The sequence below is a fragment of the Panthera pardus genome, unplaced genomic scaffold, assembly GCF_024362965.1.
Source record: "Panthera pardus isolate Hobbes unplaced genomic scaffold, ASM2436296v1 HiC_scaffold_12, whole genome shotgun sequence".
Lineage (NCBI taxonomy): Eukaryota > Metazoa > Chordata > Mammalia > Carnivora > Felidae > Panthera > Panthera pardus.
This window is the reverse complement of record NW_026526677.1, coordinates 51569377-51583627: the sequence shown is the minus strand read 5'-3', so window position 1 is coordinate 51583627 and position 14251 is coordinate 51569377. Positions and strand designations below refer to the sequence as shown.

At 39.1% G+C, this 14251-nt stretch overlaps 1 protein-coding gene across 1 annotated transcript; it reads left to right on the top strand.

The window, feature by feature from the left end:
* The first annotated feature begins 2241 nt into the window (after nucleotides 1-2241).
* LOC109271326 (olfactory receptor 2AG2-like) lies at nucleotides 2242-3331 on the top strand. Its single transcript, XM_019456653.2, has one exon. The coding sequence runs from the start codon at nucleotides 2381-2383 to the stop codon at nucleotides 3329-3331; it is 951 nt and encodes a 316-aa protein (XP_019312198.2). The 5' UTR covers nucleotides 2242-2380.
* Nucleotides 3332-14251: the final 10920 nt, after the last annotated feature.

The following is a 14251-nucleotide window of genomic DNA, read 5'->3' as shown; positions in this document are numbered from 1 at the left end:
AGCATCTGGACCCAAGAACTCAGCCTGACAACTTCTCCAGAGCTGGATGGGTTCTTGACCTAGGGAACTGAGTGACAGAAACAGTTTCTTCTAATTCTCTATGGGTGTGAGAGCAGGAAATCCATCACTGAAGTAGGAGCGCCACAGAAACTACCCAAGGACTGAACTAGCCCTCTGTCTCCACTGCATCTCCAGAGAAGACCTTTAGAAGAATAGGAGGACCAGAAGGGGCCCTGACAGCTGTATTGGTCAGACTCCTCAGATTCTTAACCCAGCTTAGCAAAACTTAAACCAGTTGGACACTGCTGGAAAAGCCTCACCCTTTCCCCATTTCTACAGGAAAATCCTTCACCTTCAAACAATCCACAGGGCAGTTTGCACGTTTGGCCATCTGGGCTTCTCACTACCTGAGGTAAGGGCTTTGTCTCTCTGTCAGGGAAGTGTGCAGCCTCTAGGAATGCCGAGTTGAGAAACAGAGCCCCAAACAGACCCTAAGGACTTAAGCTACTCTGTCTTCCAGATTCTCTAGTGCTTTGGGGCCTGTACTTGATCCTAATGCCCTCTATTCTTGGTTTTCTGAACATGAAGAAAAATCAGTGAAAATGGTGAAGGAGTCTGTGCCACATCCCAGGCCAGGGTGTCTGCTTCCTGGTGGAAATACCAGTACCTATCTTTAGCACTCCTGGGCTTTCTGCCCTCTGCTCAGAGATTTTTGCCCCTATCTGGTAAAAAATGTCTCCAAAGGGCCCTCTGAGAGCAAATGATATGCCCGTCATATGCTCTAATAATACCTTTTGTGCCATTAAAATCCTGTGGACCCAGAAGAGACCCGTAGGGGAACCAGTGAAATGTCCAAATATAGAAGCCACAGTATAGGGGAAAGATTTAGAGAAACATGCTTCTCTTACAGATTCTTTAACACATGTTCAGAATTGGACTTATCTGCCTAGTTCCCATGATGCATGACATCGATACCTGTCAGTCCCAAGTCCCTGTCTCTTCTGACTTTTCTGGGGTGGGATACCACATTCCAAACGTGGCTTTCCAGAACAGGAGTTCATCCTCCCTATCCCCACGACCCTTCAATCCAGTGGAGATACTCTGGTCCTGCAAGAAGGAGAGTGGGGATCTGGGTCAGGTGCACAAGAGGGAAGATAGGATTAATGAGCCTGATTACAGCATACAGCACATGCTCTTTTGTTGCCAGCACCTTTCACCATTTCCCCCAAACACAAACACTCTGATATTCCTGGGCAGAGCCTCATCAGTTATCAGATTTTTGAGTTTTCCCAGGCTCACATGTTGTCATAGCCTGTAAAGAAACACCTATGTCCTTTCATCCAAAAGGTTTAGCTCCTAAAACCAACACCATGTCAAACACATCACCCCTTAGTCTGAGACAGTCTAGAATTCCTTCTCTTTCAGGCACATGGAGAGTGTGGAGCTGGCCCAGAGAGGTGACTAAGGTGGACGTACTTAACTCTTTCATGATGCTTACATCTACAACCTTTAATTCTGCAAACATATGCAGTCATAAGTTATGGAAAATGAAGTGGAAGTGTTTTATTGAAATCACATTTCTGTACCTGCTTTAGAGTTTTATATTCAGAATAGGTCTGTTAGAATACTAACTGGGCATGTAAATCAGTCATCAAACATTATACTTAAAACATAGGTACAAAAATAATTAAGGGCTCATGTACTGGAGTATTGCTTTCTTTTTAAAAAAATGTTTATGTATGTTTTTTGAGAGAGAGAGAATATGAGTGCAGGAGGGGCAGAGCGAGAGAGAGGGAGAGAGAGAATCCCACTGACAGTGTGAAGACTGACAGGTCTCGATCCCATGCCCAGGAGATCATGACCGGAGCTTACATCAAGAGTCAGACGCTCAACCAACTAAGTTACCCCGGCACCCCAATGTTGGTTTCTTTTAAATGTTTATTTTTATTTTTATTTTTGAGAGACAGGCAAAAAACATGAGCGGGGGAGGGGCAGAGAGAGGAGACACAGGATCCAAAGCAGGCTCCACGCTCTGAGCTATCAGTACAGAGCCCGATGCGTGGCTGGAACAAACTGTGAGATCATGACCTGAGCCCAAGTCAGATGCTCAACCGACTGAGGCACCCAGGCAGCCCAAGATTGCTTTCTGTTAAGAAATGTTTAGCTGAATATGACCATTCAGGTGGTTCTTTCATCAAGATACAATTAGAAGTGTCAGAAACTGAGAGATCAGGAGTTAAAGTCAGTTTCCAATTATAAATCCTTATTGGGTTCATATTGGTCATCATTAGGGTCCTGTGATGTTACAAACTAGGGACCACCTTTGCAAAAATTCACCGAGAATGTGTTTGGTTCTAGGCAACCAAAGAAACAATACAGAATGGAGTACTGGAACTCCACCCTGGGCAGTGGCTTTATATTGATGGGGATTCTGAAAGACAGTGGGTCTCCTGAACTGCTCTGTGTCATAATCACAGTCCTGTACATGTTGGCCCTGACCAGCAATGGCCTGTTGCTCTTGGTCATCACAGTGGATTCCCGGCTCCACATGCCCATGTACTTCCTGCTCGGGCAGCTCTCACTCATGGACCTCCTCTTCACATCTGTTGTCACTCCCAAGGCGCTCATGGATTTTCTGCGCAGTGAAAACACCATCTCCTTTGCGGGCTGTGCCCTTCAGATGTTTCTGGCATTGATGCTGGGTGGTGCAGAGGACCTGCTACTGGCCTTCATGGCCTATGATAGATATGTGGCCATTTGTCATCCTCTGAACTACATGGTCTTCATGAGGCCAAGGGTCTGCTGGCTCATGGTGGCCACAGCATGGATACTGGCATACCTGAATGCTCTAGGACATACCTTCTATACCATGCAGTATCCCTTCTGCAAAGCCCGGAACATCAGGCACCTGCTTTGTGAGATTCCACCTTTGCTGAAGTTGGCCTGTGCAGATACCTCCAGATATGAACTCTTGGTGTATGTGACGGGGGTGGTTTTCCTTTTGCTTCCTCTTTCTGCCATTATTGCCTCCTATGCACTAATCCTGTTTACTGTGCTTCACATGCCCTCAAATGAGGGGAGGCAGAAAGCCCTAGTCACCTGCTCTTCCCATCTGACTGTGGTTGGGATGTTCTATGGAGCTGCCACATTCATGTATGTCCTTCCTAGTTCCCTTCACAGCCCCAAGCAAGACAACATCATCTCTGTTTTCTACACAGTTGTCACTCCAGCCCTGAACCCCCTTATCTACACCTTGAGGAATAAGAAAGTGATGGGGGCCTTGAGGAGGGTCCTAGGAAATTATATATTGCCAACCCACTCCACAATGTAAGGATTCATGGCTTATTTTTCACCATTTCTTATCCAAATCAAAATCAGTGCACAGTTTGTCTTTATATGATATTCTGTGTGCGAAGATATAAACACTTTAGTTGTGAGCATTGAGATCTTAAGCTGTACTCATATGGACATATCACCGTGACCTTGGAAGCCCACATTGTGAAAGGAACTAGAAGAAAAGCATGGGATGGGTATCGTAGACTCACTCCATGGTGAGGCATCATCCTGACATGATTAACAAGTAGACACAGTAGGAGACCAAGTTTCAGATTCAATATCATGTAGCAGTGAGAAGCAGCATTAGTTTCAATATCATGTAGCAGTGGAAAACAGCCTAAAACTAGTTAACCAATCTCCAGCAGCCTCTAAATATCAGAGGATGATTGCTCTTCTTTGAACTAGATTCTTAGACAATTAAAGAGAAGTATCCTTAGAAGATAAATTAGGCTCTTGTTTATTAGGCAGATGGTTTTTCAAGTGATTATTTAGAAAAAGTAATAGATTTGTAACTGCATTTGTACTTCAGTCTTAAGAAACAGTCCATATTGAATACATAAATAAAGATAATACATAGGCTGAGATAGTGCATAAGGTTAAATCGGGCATTTCTATACTACCTAAAACTAAAATTAAAGTTAAAAAAGAGAAATGAATAAAATAGAATGTGAAGCAAGGTAGAGATATAATCACAGAGACAGATTTGAAGTAAGGTGTAGATATAATAACAGAGACATCTGTTCTTTATATTACTTGAATTTTTTAAAAAATGTGACCCACAGAGCGCCTGGCTGACTCTTGATTTTGGCTCAGGTCATGATCTCAAGCTTCATGGAATCAAGCCTCGCATCAGGCTCCATCCTTTCACAGAGCCTATTTGGGATTCTCTCTTCCCCCTGCCCCCTGCCCCTTCCCCACTCTCTCTCTCAAAATAAATAAATAAACTTAAAAAATGTGACCTTACCTGTATACAGACACGTTTTGAAACATCAAAACAATTGCAAGGAACTCATATTCTTGAGGTGAGTGTATGTATATGTCTGTGTCCATAGGAAAAGAGGAATAAAATATATAATTGACTTTCTAGCTAGCTTAAATATGCTTTATTTTGTCATTTGGTATTAGTGTGGGAAGATTAGTAACAAAACATGGAAACTAACATCTGTTCAGGTAAGAAGTTCTATATAGTTGGAATTTTTTTTTTTGAGGATAGTAATTTGTGAAACTCAGAAATACTTTTTTTTTTCCTTTATAGAGATAATCTTAAATTGCTTAATCTATAAAGCTAAATCATAAGAGCTAAAGCTAATTTATAAAACTAAACCAAGTTCATCATAAAAACGGGAAATTCAGAAATTGAGAACAAATTACCTGTAAAGTTTTCCTTTCATTTTTTTGTTATCCATATATGTATTTTATGCAGTTGTTATGTACATGCTGATTAAAGTCCTGGTTTTTGTCTGTAATATAAAATTTAGTGAACCTTATTCCTTGGGGATGGGACTATAAGGGGACATTATAGTCTAGGGGGAGGAAGTGAATAGCAGCAGGAGGGGGCCAGAGTATGTGAGTGTGACTCTCGGTTTTCCCTTTGTTATCTGTGCATCTTTGGACACTAACTCAAACTCTTTGTGCCTCAGTTTGCTTATCTTAAAAGTGGTGATGATAATAGGACTCATGATGAACTCACGATGTTTTCAGTATGATTGAATAAGGTAATATATATCAGGCACTAAGATCAGAGCCTGGCAAACAGTGCTTAAAACATGCTGGCTCAACTATGAATAAATAGTAAGTAGTCTTGAAAAAACTTAATTTTAAATGACTACATAATTTTCCATCATATAAATCTTCTGTAATATGATTAGTCAATTGCTTACATTTAGTTTTGGTCCCCCAAATTTTCTTATGTGAGGGGTGATTTTATCTTAGGTCAAATTTCTAGGAGTGAAATTACTGAGAAATGGCAAAGATACTCTTTATAATTATTGTTGTAAAGAGTCAAATTACTTTTCAGAAAGTTAGAAACACTTTGCATTCTGACTAGCATTATGCAAGGGTACCTGCCTCACTGTCGTCTTTCTAATCCTGTCTTATGAACTCTTTTTGTCAATTTAGTAAACATAGCAATGTTTTAATTTATATTAATTTTGTTTTATCCTAATGATTTTTTTGTAGCTCTTTATAGATGAAGATTATGCAAAACTTGATTGTTATATATGTAGGCAACATTTGTTTTCAGTTTCTTATTTAGATACTGAATCTAAATGTGTTGGTTAGGAAATGTTATAGTATTTATGCAGTTAGTATATATCCATCTTTTTTCCCTTGTATTCTTCAGAAGATTGTACTCTAGTAATTCTCATTCTTAATTCAGAAAATATTTACGTATATTTCTTTTAGATTTGCCTAATAATTTCATAAGTGATATTTAAGTTTTTAGTTTTTGTGTGATTTATTTTGGTACATGAAGTATGGTGAGGCTTTAAGTTAATTGTGTTTCCAAATAGCTAAATTTTCCTATTAGCATTCTAAATAATCCTCACATGTTATTAATTTGTTGTTATTTTTACAATTGTTTGGCTATAACCTATCTTCTTATAAATAGCAACAATAAAACTATCTCTGGACTAGTTCTGTAGTGGTCTATCAAGACTCTTCTCTCTCATTTTTCCTCACCAACCTTTTTTTAAGTTTTATTATCTATTTAATCTTCCTGGTTAACTTTTGAATCGTCAGCTATATGTCCCCCAAATCCCACTGGTATATTCATTGCAGTTGTGTTTAACTCAAGTTGATTTGGAAACTTTGACTTTTTGCAATATAGTCTTATCATCCCATTGCACCACCCTAATATAATCTGTTTGTTACTCTCTGAAGAAACCATTTTACACCTTCACTTTCAGCTTATGACTTTGAATCATACATCCTTGACAAAAAAGGAGTCATATGGGACTTCCTCATCTTCCACTACCAAACTTAGCAGCCCATCTGCACATAGCTTTTTGTCATTTAAAAGAACCTATTGGAGAAGAAGACATCCAGATGGCTGACAGACACATAAAAAGATGCTCAACATCACTCATCATCAGGGAAATACAAATGAAAATCATGATGAGGTACCACCTCACACCTATCAGAATGGCTAAAATTAACAACTCAGGAAACAACAGAGGATGCAGAGAAAGGGGAACACTTTGCTTTGTTAGTGGGAATGCAAACTGGTGCAGCCACTGTGGAAAATAGTATGGAGGTGCCTCAAAAGATTAAAAGTAGAACTACCCTAAGACCTAGCAATTACACTACTAGGTATTTATGCAAAGGATATAAAAATACTGATTCGAAGGGCACATACACCCCAATGTTTGTAGCAGTGCTATCAAAAATAGCCAAATTATGGAAAGAGCCCAGATGTTCATGGAATGATGAATGGATGAAGAAGGGGTGGTGTGTGTGTGTGTGTGTGTGTGTGTGTACATCTATATATAATGTAATATTACTTGGCAATCAAAAAGAATGAAATCTTGCCATTTACAACACCATGAATAGAACTAGAGTGTATTATGGTAAGCAAAATAGAGAAAAACACAAATATCATGATTTCACTCATATGTGGAATTTAAGAAAAAAACCCCAGATGAATATAGAGGAAAGGAAGGAAAAATAAAATATGTTAAAAAAACAGAGAGGGAAGCAAACCATAAGAAACTCTTAAATACAGAGAACAAATTGAGGGTTGCTGGAGGGGAGGCTGGTTTGGGGTGATGAGAATTAAGGAGGTCACTTATTGGGATGAGCATTTGGTATTATATGTAAGAGATGAATCACTGGGTTCTACTCCTGAAACCAATACTACACTGTATGTTAACTAATTTGAATTTAAATTAAAAAAAAAAGCCCATTGGAGGCCAAACTTTCCACTAGTGCTTTTGATACCTAGCTCTCTTACTCCTCAAAGAAATTGGTCTTGGAATTACTTGCTTCTCCTCTGGATCATCTCCGTATTTCCTGGAACATTTGCCATAGATTACCAATGTGCACTAGTTTCTACCACCTTAAAGCACCTTTCCTTGAACCACATCCCTCCTCCAGGTATACTCCATTTCTTAGAGAAAATTATCTTGAAAGACATGTTTATAGCTTTAGTTTCCACATCCTTTTCTACCATTCATGACTCTTGCCATGGTAATCAGGCTTCCCACCTTGTGCTTGCCCATTCCCCCAACCCTGCAGTGCTTGTCAACAAAGCAGAGGTTTATGATTCAGCTGCCAAAAAGTTTATAATTTTATAAAATGGTACATTTGAATTTTAATATCATTACCTCACACACAGCTCTGTGTGTGAGTGTGTGTGTTTCCCCAAATGATTTTATGTCTTGAATCAAGCCTCCTTCTTTACTTGCATAAACAATCCTGCTCACTTCTCAAGACTCCTTTTTGTTTCTTTAAATGCTAATTGGGAGGACTTGCAATTTAAGGCTGCAGGCAATATTTCGTTTATTTAAAAAGCATGTATTTTACAGCTTAACAAAATGCAAAATTAAAATAAAATTGGGAATGCAAAATGGTTCAGTCACTGTGGAAAACAGTTTGCCAGTTTCTTATAAACTTAAGCATATACATATCATACAACTGAGCAACTTCACTCTGAGGTTATTTACCCCAGTGAACAATTTATACTCATTCAAAAACCTTTCCATGAATATTTATAACTTTTTTTTTGTAATTAACAAAAGTGGAAACGTCAAAAATGTCCTTGTGCTGGTGAATGGATAAGCAAACTATGATACATCCATACAATTGGAATGGTGGGAATGAACTACTAATACAGGAATATGGATGAATCTCAAACATATTAGGCTACGTGGAAGAAGCTAGACTCAAAATGTATGATACCATTTAAATGACATTCTGGAAAAGGCCAAACAATAGTGATAGTCAACAGATCAGACAGTTGGCAGGGCTTACGTGAGCACTTGATAATTTGGGGGTTGTTGAAATTTGATATCTTGATTTGAGTAGTGGTTACACAACTATACAAATTTGTCACAACTTGCAGAACTGTGTACTAAAAAAAGGCGAATTTTACTGTATGCAAATTTTACCTCAAAAAAATTCTAAAATAGGAAATGATAATTTTATGTAAATGAATGAGGCTTTTAATATTCTGCTTCTGTAGCTTTCTTTAAGTACCCATAGAAAAATCCCACTTTGGTCTCATTATTTTTGTTAAGACTTTTAGTTTTAGTATTTCAATATATTTTGTATACTAACCCTTTATCATATATGTCATTTGCAAATATCTTCTCCCATTCTGTAAGTTTCCTTTTAGTTTTGTTGATTATTTCCTTTGCTGTACAGAACTTTCTACTTTGATGAAATCCCAATAGTTTATTTTTGCTTTTGTTTCTCTTGCCTCAGGAGACATATCTAGTAAGAGGTTGCTACAGCCAATGTCAAAGAGGTTACTGCTTGTGTTCTTCTCCAGGATTTTTATGATTTCAGTTCTCATTTTAGGTCTTTAATCCATTTAGATTTTCTTTTTGTGGATGGTGTAAGAAAGTGGTCCAGTTTCTTTTTCTTTTTTTTTTTTTTTTGCATGTTGCTGTCCAGTTTTCCCAACACCGTTTGTTGAAGAGACTTTTTTCCCACTGGATATTTTTTCCTGCTTCATCAAAGATTACTTAACAATATAGTTTTGGGCCTATTACTGGGGTTTCTATTCGGTTCTATTGATCTGTATATCTATTTTTGTGTCAGTACCATACTGTTTTGATCACTACAGCTTGTAATATAACTTGAAGTCCAGAACTGTGATGCCTCCAGCTTTGCTTTTCAAGATTTCTTCAGCTATTCCATATCTTTTGCAGTTTCATACAAATTTTGGGATTATATGTTCTAGCTCTGAAAAATGCTGTTGGTATTTTCATAGGGATGGAACTAAATGTCTAGATTGCTTTGGATATTATAGACATTTTTATAATATTTGTTCTTCCAATCCATGGGCATGGAATGTTTTTTCCATTTCTTTGTGTCCTCCTCTTTTTCATTAATCAGTGTTTTAAAATGCAAATATATATATTTTCAATTAAAAATTTGCCAATTCACCCATAACCAGTAAAGAAATTGAATTAGTAATCAAAAATCTCCCAAAAAACATGAGTCCAGGGCTGGATGGCTTTCTAGGGAGAATTCTGCCAAACATTTAAAGAAGAGTTAACACCTATTTTTTTGAAACTGTTCCAAAAAATAGAAATGGGGGGAAAACTTCCGAACTCATTCCATGAATCCAGCATTACCTTGATTCCAAAACCAGAAAAAGACCCCACTAAAAAGGAGAAACACAGACCAATTTCCCTGATGAACATGATAGCAAAAATTCTCAACAAGATACTAGCCATGTGGATCCAACAATACATTAAAAGAATTATTCACCACGACCAAGTGGGATTTATACCTGGAATGCAGGGCTGGTTCGTTATCCACAAAACAATCAATGTGATACATCACATCAATAAAAGAAAGGACAAGAACCAAATCATCTTCTCAATAGATGCAGAGAAAGCATTTGAAAAAATACAGCATACCTTCTGGATAAAAACCCTCACAAAAGTAGAGATAGAAATATCATAGCTCAAGATCTTAAAAGCCACATATGAAAGACCCACCGCTAATATCATCCTCAATGGGGAAACACTGAGAGCTTATCCCTTAAGGTCAGGAACACAACAGGAATGTCCACTCTCACCACTGTTATTCAACATAGTATTGGAAGTCCTAGCCTCAGCAGTCAGACTACACAAAGCAATAAAAGGCATCCATATCAGCAAGGAGCAAGTCAAACTTTCACTCTTTGCAGACAACATGGTACTCTATATGGAAAAGCCAAAAGATTCCACCAAAAAACTGCTAGAACTGATCCATGAATTCAGCAAAGTTGCAGGATATAAAATCAATGCACAGATATCAGTTGCATTCCTATACACCAATAATGAAGCAACAGAAAGAGAGATAAGGAATTGATCCCATTTACAATTGCACCAAAAACCATAAAATACCTAAAATACCTAGGAGTAAACCAAACCAAAGAGGTGAAAACTGAAAACTATAGAAATCTTATGAAAGAAATTGAAGAAGGCACAAAAAAATGGAAAAATATTCCATGCTCACGTATTGGAAGAACAAATACTGTTAAAATGTCGATACTTCCCAAAGCAATCTATATATTCAATGCAATCCCTATCAAAATAACACCAGAATTCTTCTCAGAGCTAGAAGAAACAGTCCTAAAATTTGTATGGAACCAGAAAAGACCCTGAATAGCCAAAGCAATCTTCTAAAAGAAAACCAAAGCAGGAGGCATCACAATCTCAGACTTCAAGATGTATTACACAGCTGCAATCATCAAGACTGTATGGTACTGACACAAAAACAGACACTCCGATCAATGGAATAGAATAGAGAATCCAGAAATGGACCACCAAACATATGGCCAACTCATCTTTGACAAAGCAGGAAAGAGTATCCACTAGTATAAAGACAGTCTCTTTAGCAAATGGTGCTGGGAGAACTGGACAGCTACATGCAGAAAAATGAACCTGGACTACTTTCTTACACCATACACAAAAATAAACTCAAAATGAATGAAAGACCTAAATGTAAGACAGGAAGGCATCAAAATCCTTGAGGAGAAAGTAGGAAAAAATCTCTTTGACCTTGGCCACAGCAACTTCTTACTCAACACGTCTCTGGAGGCAAGGGAAACAAAAGCAAAAATGAACTATTGGGACCTCATCAAGATAAAAAGCTTCTACATGGCAAAGTACACTAAAATTAGCAAAACTAAAAAGCAACCAATGGAATGGGAGAAGATATTTGCAAATGACATATTAGATAAACAGTATCCAAAATCTATGAAGAACTTATCAAACTCAACACCCAAAACACAATCCAGTGAAGAAATGGGCAAAAGATATTAATAGTCACTTATCCAAAGAAGACATCCAGATGGCTAAGGGACACATGAAAACATGCTAAACATCACTCATCATCAGGGAAAAACAAATCAAAACCACAATGAGATAGCAGCACCTCACACCAATCAGAATGGCTAAAATGAACAACTCAGGCAACAACAGATGTTGGCGAGGATGCGGAGAAAGAGGATCTCTTTTGCACTGCTGGTGGGAATGCAAACTGGTGCAGCCACTCTGGAAAACACTATGGAGGTTCCTCAAAAAATTAAAAATAGAACTACCCTATGACCCAGCAATTACACTACTAGGTATTTATCCAAAGGATACAGGTGTGCTGTTTCAAAGGAACACATGCACCCCAATGTTTACAACAGTGCTATTGACAATAGCCAAAGTATGGAAAGAGCCCAAATGTCCATCGACAGATGAATGGATAAAGATGTGGTGTATATATACAATGGAGTATTCGTCAGCAATCAAAAAGAATGGAATCTTGCCATTTGCAACTATGTGGATGCTAAGCAGAATTAGTCAGAGAAAAACAGATATATGACTTCACTCATATGAGGAATTCAAGAAACAAAACAGATGAACATAAGGCAAGGGAAGCAAAAATAATATAAAAATAAGAGGGGGACAAAATAGGAGACTTTTTTTATTTTTTTTAATGTTTATTTTTGACAGAGAGAGAGAGACAGAGCATGAGTAGGGGAGGGGCAGAGAGAGAGGGAGACACAGAATCCCAAGCAGGCTCCAGGCTCTGAGCTGCCAGCACAGAGCCCCACGCGGGGCTCAAACCCACAGACCACGAGATCATGACATGAGCCTAAGTCGGACGCTCAACCGACTGAGCCACCCAGGCGCCCCAAGAGACTCTTAAATACAGAGAATAAACTGAGGGTTGCTGGAGGAGTTGTGGGTGGGGGGATGGGTAAATGGGTAAGGGGCATTAGGGAAGACATTTGTTGGGATAAGCACTGAGTGTTATAGGGGATGAATTACTGGAATCTACTTTTAAAATTATTATTGTGCTATATGCTAACTAACTTGGATGTAAATAAAGAATTAAACAAATAAATAAATAAGTTAATAAAAAAAAAGAAACCTAAAAGAAAGTTTGCCAATTCATTTACTGAATCAATTCTTTCTGTGTACCATGGAACCCTATATTATATTATTCTCTAGACATCACTTCTTTTCTGGCTGAATTACATTTTTATTGGGGAGGGCCTTTGGCAATAACTTTTTTATTTTTTGTTTAATGTGTCCTCTGTTTAATGATGATTTATCTGTACATAGAATTTAAGTGTACGGTTACGTTCCCTCACTGTTTTTGACAGTATTTATCTCAGCTTACTACTGTCAGTAAAAGACCATTATCATCTGCCTTTACTTATCTCTGGGAACGATTAAACATTTGAATTAACATTGACCTTGCAGCTTCAGTACTGTCTGTATCTGTTTTTATTTTTCCTGCTCAATGCTTAGAACCTGGCTCACTGTCTTTTCAAGAATCACTGGCGGTAGACAACAGTAACACCAAGACACACATATCCATGCAAAGCCAAATTGGAAAGCCAAAGGTAAATAAAGGGAAGACTTCATAACTATCGGCTCAGAGGGCACAGTCCTGAGGACTGGAAAAAGTTCAGGTTAAAAGGATCATAAAGGGAAGTGGTAGAGGTGGTGGGTGCAGAAAGAGGTGGAAGGAGTATCCTAGAGCTGACACGAAACCCACTTTAAGATCTGGGGCAGGACACTGACCAGGAAAAGGACCTTCTTCTTGGCCTATCCAGTCAGAAATTCAGAAATGGGCCATCAGTGCCACCTTAGGGGAGGATAGAAGATACCTGGGGCATCTGAGTTCATTTAGTGAGAGAAAAGAGCAGGGATACCAGGCCAGGAAACATGCCCAAGAGGACTCATTAACATCTTGTTTCCTGGACCAGCATTTCCAGGGGAGGCCATTTCAGCTGAGAAGATAAGTCCTTGTGAATGTAGGAATGGAATAAAGCAGAGGGGTGAGGGGTCATGGGAAAGGAGCCAGAACAGCCTCCCCAGAGACAGTGAGGCCAAGCACAGCAGGGTCTCCCTTGGGGAGCTCTTCCAATATCTACTTCTTCCAGATTCCTGCTGCTCTCATCCTTGCTCCCAGACCCTAGCAGGAGTAAATGGCAGTCTGAGCATCTGGACCCAAGAACTCAGCCTGACAACTTCTCCAGAGCTGGATGGGTTCTTGACCTAGGGAACTGAGTGACAGAAACAGTTTCTTCTAATTCTCTATGGGTGTGAGAGCAGGAAATCCATCACTGAAGTAGGAGCGCCACAGAAACTACCCAAGGACTGAACTAGCCCTCTGTCTCCACTGCATCTCCAGAGAAGACCTTTAGAAGAATAGGAGGACCAGAAGGGGCCCTGACAGCTGTATTGGTCAGACTCCTCAGATTCTTAACCCAGCTTAGCAAAACTTAAACCAGTTGGACACTGCTGGAAAAGCCTCACCCTTTCCCCATTTCTACAGGAAAATCCTTCACCTTCAAACAATCCACAGGGCAGTTTGCACGTTTGGCCATCTGGGCTTCTCACTACCTGAGGTAAGGGCTTTGTCTCTCTGTCAGGGAAGTGTGCAGCCTCTAGGAATGCCGAGTTGAGAAACAGAGCCCCAAACAGACCCTAAGGACTTAAGCTACTCTGTCTTCCAGATTCTCTAGTGCTTTGGGGCCTGTACTTGATCCTAATGCCCTCTATTCTTGGTTTTCTGAACATGAAGAAAAATCAGTGAAAATGGTGAAGGAGTCTGTGCCACATCCCAGGCCAGGGTGTCTGCTTCCTGGTGGAAATACCAGTACCTATCTTTAGCACTCCTGGGCTTTCTGCCCTCTGCTCAGAGATTTTTGCCCCTATCTGGTAAAAAATGTCTCCAAAGGGCCCTCTGAGAG